Here is a 6,004-nt window from a genome sequence, read left to right on the forward strand (position 1 = left end):
ATATAGAACATGTCTGTATGGGGACTACTAGAACAACATGACAATACAACACAAAACTTCATATAATTAACTAGGCCAAAAGGTTATTTTAATAAGTCCTGAAAAGAACATTGTGCTCAATCAATCAAACCTAAACACTTCTAGGAACTAGGCAACAGGTGACTGAGCCAACAAGAAGACCTGGCCAACTCTAATGCCAACACATGAAATGAAGTGTGTGTGGTTTAGGTGGTCATGTCTCAGGAGTATGATGACGAGATTAAGAAGGGTAATGTTTGTCACAGTGTAATGAAACATGTATAAAAGAAAAAAAACAACTTAAATAAAAAGCCCCTACCTGTTCTCTTGATATACAGGGCAGGGAAGGTCTGCGGGGCATCTTACAACTGCCATAATAACTGGTGGAGGTTTCTCCTAAAGAAACACAGCTGGACCTTCTCCTTGGTCTGATCACGGGAACTTTCTCCTCCGCGTTAGGAATCCTCCCGGCCGACTCTCTCGGCGGGTAGTAATGATCGAAACAGAGCGCCAGGAGAGAGCCGGAGACCCCGGCCACGCACGCCAGCACCGGCCTGAGGGACGGAGACAGGCAGCCGAGGCTGGTGAAGGACAGCAGCCACACCAGGCTGGCGAAGACCAGGATCAGGACGCTGTGTTTGAGTTTGAGAGTGGGGACGAGAGTGAGCAGACCCACGCAGCCCAGCACAAACAGCAACCTGCCCATCATTTGCATCTGATGGTGCTCCTCTCCCCACTGCAACAATCGCACGACCATCAAATCCCCCAAGTAGCATGATGCTGGCAAAGACAAAAGCCAACATCTGCTGCTCTCCCTCTTGGTCCGCCTCAGGTAGAGGGTGAGGAAGAAATACGCGCAGCCGATGCTGAATAAAGGACTGACGGACTGGGAGAAATCCAAGAGGAAAGTCCGCAGCTCAGAGACTCCGCGTTCACTCTGAAAGCTCCTGGAAACGAAACAGGAGAGCGCCAGAACTGCCAGCGCTCCCACGTAGAGAGCCGAGCCGCGGAATAGTTTGGACTTGAGGATATCCTCGTTGCAAAACCTGCAGACGTTGAATAAAAAGCCCCTCGGATGGTCTTGTTTTAACGGAGTGACGCAGCTCTTCACATAGCCGTTCCTGAAGCTCTCCGCGCTGTTTGCATTGCCAACAACACCATCGTGCTGCTGCTGTCTGATTTTACTGTGCAAAACCTCTCCTTCCTCCCGCACAGCCATGTTGTCCTCCTTCGGTGCTCTTTAAACTTTCATTCCTCCGAAATAAATCCTCCGTGTGTCAACGTTTCACTACATGACGGCAAACGCGCTCCATGGTCACTCAAACGTGCTCAGGCATTTTGGCCAGGAGGAAAAGAGGCTGAAATGTTGTTGTTTTTTAGCAGACTCGAGCTCTATGTCGCCGTCTAGGTGCGACAATTTGTAACAATGACTAGAGCGCGAGACACAGACGCGCGCGCGCACTCTGCAGCGCAACCGAACCGCGCGAGCCCTTTATTCACCTCTCTATTTGTCAAGTTTTTCTACACTAATCAAGGAGTTTAAATAATACTGCAGTACATCTATAGATAGAATGTAGCTCAAGACCTTAATAAATTATACAGGCTATCTATGCCGTGTGTATGGGAGTGGGAGTGTCAGAAATTGAAACTTCAGCGTCATGTGTAACACATTTATTGTCTTTATTGTTAATACGACTCTGGCATATGATTGTTTTACGTGATTTTAGTAGCCTAATGGGGAAAAGTATGAATATTCCTGCCTTTCACGTTTTCTACCGTTGATATGGCCCTCATAGGTTCAATGCATAGGCACCACAAGAGGTCACTAACATGGACATTAGTCTACATTTGTCATCTTTATGTGGGATCCGGACCCAACACAGACACCTTTTTTTTTAAAAAGCACAACTAACGCAACCTAATTAGCCTAAGTTATAATTTCTATTGAGCTCCACAGTGTTATATTCTTTTGATAGCATGTATAAAGCAACAAAAGATGATTTAATTAAACATCAACCTAAGATTTTAATCACAACAAATTACCTCAACAATTTTCAGTTTTCATAGCATTTAACTGTCACTCTCCCTGGAGAAAAGTATGTTGAAAGTATCAACATACACATTTGTTATACTTTCAATATTTACAACTAATATTTTCTTTAAATCAAACAGTAAAAGATGTTGATTTAATTGACAAGTATTAACTAATTTTTTTAAATATATTTTTAAAAATTAAAGTTTATATATTTATATATTTATTTATATATATTAAAGTTTATATATATAGTTTATTTATATATAACTGCTTTCTTATTGTATGTAGTTTCAAATGAAACTATTATTCCAGACATTATTGTTTTATTACTATTACCATTAATAATAATACTATTAATAATAATAATTAATATTAGAGGGATTTCTGAAGGATCATGTTACCATGAAGACAAGTAATCAAGCTGAAAAATTATCATTAAAGTCACTGGAATAAATTATTAAATTAAATTATAAACTACTTTTAAGCAGTTATTTTATAGTGCAATAACATTTCACAATTTTACCATTTGTACTGTATTTTTGATTAAATAAATGCAGCCTTGGTGACCAGGACAAGCTTATTTTAAAACATTTAAAAATCCTACTGAACCCATATATATATATATATATATATATATATATATATATATATATATATATATATATATATATATATATATATATATATATATATATATATATATATATATATATATATATATATATATATATATATATATATATATATATATATTCATAACAAATGATGTTTAACAGAACAAGGACATTTTCACAGTATGTCTAATAATATTTTTTCTTCTGGAGAAAGTATTATTTGTTTTATTTCGGCTAGAATAAAAGCCGTTTTTAATTTTTTTGAACCAATTTAAAGTGAAAATTATTAGCCCCATTAAGCTATATAGTTTTTCATCTACAAATCAAACCATCGTTATACAATAACTTGCCTAATAATCCTAATCTTCCTAGTTAACCTAATTAACCCAGTTAAGCCTTTAAATGTCACTATAAGCTGTATAGAAGTTTCTTGAAAAATATCTAGTCAAATATTATTTACTGTCATCATGACAAAGATAAAATAAAGCAGTTATTAAAAATTAGTTATTAAAACTATTATGTTTAGAAATGTGTTGAAAAAATCTACAAAAAATAAAATCTTGAAAAAAATAAACAGGGCTAATAATTCAGACAAATACAGACTTCAACTGTGTATCTATCTATCTATCTATCTATCTATCTATCTATCTATCTATCTATCTATCTATCTATCTATCTATCTATCTATCTATCTATCTATCTATCTATCTATCTATCTATCTATCTATCTATCTATCTATCTATCTATCTATCTATCTATCTATCTATCTATATATATATATCCATATATATATACGATACAAATGTTTTAATTCCTCCTGTTTACAATAGCTACTTTCATTTGATAAAAACATAATAAAAGCAGCAAATATAACATTGAAATAACCAATAATAGGGAATATTATATTATTTTGGGCAATATTTTAAATTAGAATAAACTGTAATAACAATTAGTGATATTAAAGCTTGAAAAATCAGACTGACCTAAAAATAAAAGAAGAAATCATAAGAAAAAAAAACATGCCTTTTGTCTTTGTTCAGTCAACACCTTTTTCCTTTCCTAAAATACATGCGAAGAGGGAAGTCCCTTCAATGCTGAGCTTTGGGTCAAAATAATCTGTATTGTGAAATAATACTGTAGTCTTTCCTATAAATGCTTGAACACAAATAATGGTCTTAAAATGACTCACACTTATAAAAAGATCCAGATATAAGAGTTTATAAAAATGTAACAAAATATTTATTCCATATTGATGAGCAAGAACAATTCAAGCACTTGGCTGGAAAATTGGTTTGAAATTGTGATTCTTGCATCATGGATCAATAATGATCTCAAATGATGAAGACTAATGTTGGTTCTATAATGCATTGAAATTGACCTCATTTGCTTTACTTCTGTGTGCTGCAATCCCCAAAGCTTTCTTAAGAGCTTTTTCCATGATTCCTGCTGCACAAGTGAATCAGTGGAGTTAGTAGACAAGTCAATAAAACCACCAGAAATTCTCATGTGAGGATCATGTTCACACGAATGTATCTTTCACGTTTGTTTGTTGGAAATTGATGACATTTATATGCAAAAAAAGACACTGTAAAGTTAAATGAACAATTACTCATGACAGTATATGTTTTTAGGTCATTGTAACTTATTAAACTAAGTTAATCATGTTCTAGCTTCATTTTATAAATTACACAAGCTGTTTTAAGTCAGTTTAACATAATATAAGTTCAGTGGACTCGTAAGGTTAATCTGATTCAGTTTTAAAAAATTAAAGCAACCCGGATTTTTTACAGTGTATTTACTACACTCAAAAAAGTAATAAATAAATAAATAAGGTAGCACGATTGCCTCACAGCAAGAAGGCCACTGGTTTGAGCCCCGACTGGGTCAGTTGGCATTTCTGTATGGAGTTTGCATGTTCTCCCCGTGCTCGCATGGGTTTCCTCCAGGTGCTCTGGTTTGCCCCATAGTCCAAAGACATGCACTAAAGGTGAATTGAATAAGCTAAATTGGCCGTAGTGTATGTGTGTGAATGCAAGAGTGTATGGGTGTTTCCCAGTGGGTGTTTTATGCAGCGGAAGGACATCCGCAGTGTTAAACATATGCTTGATAAGTTGGTGGTTCATTCCACTGTGGCGACCCCTGATTAATAAAGGGACTAAGCCGAATAGAAAATAAATGAATAAATAAATAAATAAATAAATAAATAAATAAATAAATAAATAAATAAATAAATAAAAAGAGTTATTGGAAATTTCCAGCCAGGACATAATCTATTGTTTTTATTTCTGTTAACACTAAAACAATAAAGCAATACAACTGATTTTTTGAGTGCAACTCAATTTTAAAAAAGTGTATATAAACTGTATTATGTAACAAATTGCTATTTTGTTATAAAGGGTTGTGTTGTTGTTTTGTTGTAAAGTGTAAAATAAACAAAAACAAAAAACTTAAAAAATATATTTTACCAAATTAATAAAATAAAGAACAACAAATTCATTGCTCCAGAAAATCTCCTTAATATGATCGTAACAGGCCAAATTTCGTTTTACCAAGATACTCAGTAGAATTAAATGAAAATCTTTATTTGTATTCTGTTTTTTAATGATTTAGATCAGTGTTATTTTAACGCCACTGAAATTTCATTTAGTTTAATTTTTGTTCTTTAATAGGCCTAAATTGTATCTATTTATTATTATTTTTGTTTATAATTTTTTTTTGTTTATTTAATATTTAAATATTTATTAAATATATTAATTTTAAAGTCAAGATGAAGTAAAATGAGAAACATTTCCTTTGGTAACATGATGAAATTAAATGATTTTATATTTTATTACAAGTCATGAAAATTACTTAAGGGGCAACACTGGCTCAGTGGTTAGCACTCGCCTCACAGCCATCACAGCAAGAAGGTCACTGGTGCCATTTCTGAGTGGAGTTTGCATGTTCTCCCCGTGCGGATTCGTGATCCGTGTGGATTTTCTCCGGGTGCTCCAGTTTCCCCCACAGTACAAAGACATGTGGTATAGGTGAATTGAATAAGCTAAATTGGCCGTAGTGTATGAGTGTGTGTGTGTGAATGTGAGAGAGTATGGGTGTTAGTACTGGGTTGTACTGGGTTGCGGCTGGAAGGGCATCTGCTGCTTAAAACATATGCTGGATAAGTTGGCGGTTCATTTCCCTGTGGTGACCCCTGATAAATAAAGGGACTAAGCTGAAGGAAATTTAATGAATAAATGAAAATTACTTAAATTGCTTAAAAAATTTTAACTTTAAAGTATTTTTACTCATTTGAATTTCAACAACAAGATAAAGGTAACTCATTATAAATAACACTTT

At 34.1% G+C, this 6,004-nt stretch overlaps 1 protein-coding gene across 1 annotated transcript in view; it reads right to left on the reverse strand.

Moving 5' to 3' along the window:
* The window catches only part of pde3b (phosphodiesterase 3B), a 90,574-nt gene extending 89,149 nt beyond the window's left edge, over positions 1–1,425 (reverse strand). The window contains exon 1 of the mRNA XM_056461463.1: positions 338–1,425. Within this exon, the coding sequence (XP_056317438.1) occupies positions 338–1,237 (900 nt within the window). The 5' untranslated portion in view covers positions 1,238–1,425. The remainder of the gene's footprint in view (positions 1–337) is intronic.
* Between the last annotated feature and the right edge of the window lie 4,579 nt (positions 1,426–6,004).

This window comes from Danio aesculapii, chromosome 7 (genome assembly GCF_903798145.1).
Source record: "Danio aesculapii chromosome 7, fDanAes4.1, whole genome shotgun sequence".
In the NCBI taxonomy this organism is placed as follows: Eukaryota; Metazoa; Chordata; class Actinopteri; order Cypriniformes; family Danionidae; genus Danio; species Danio aesculapii.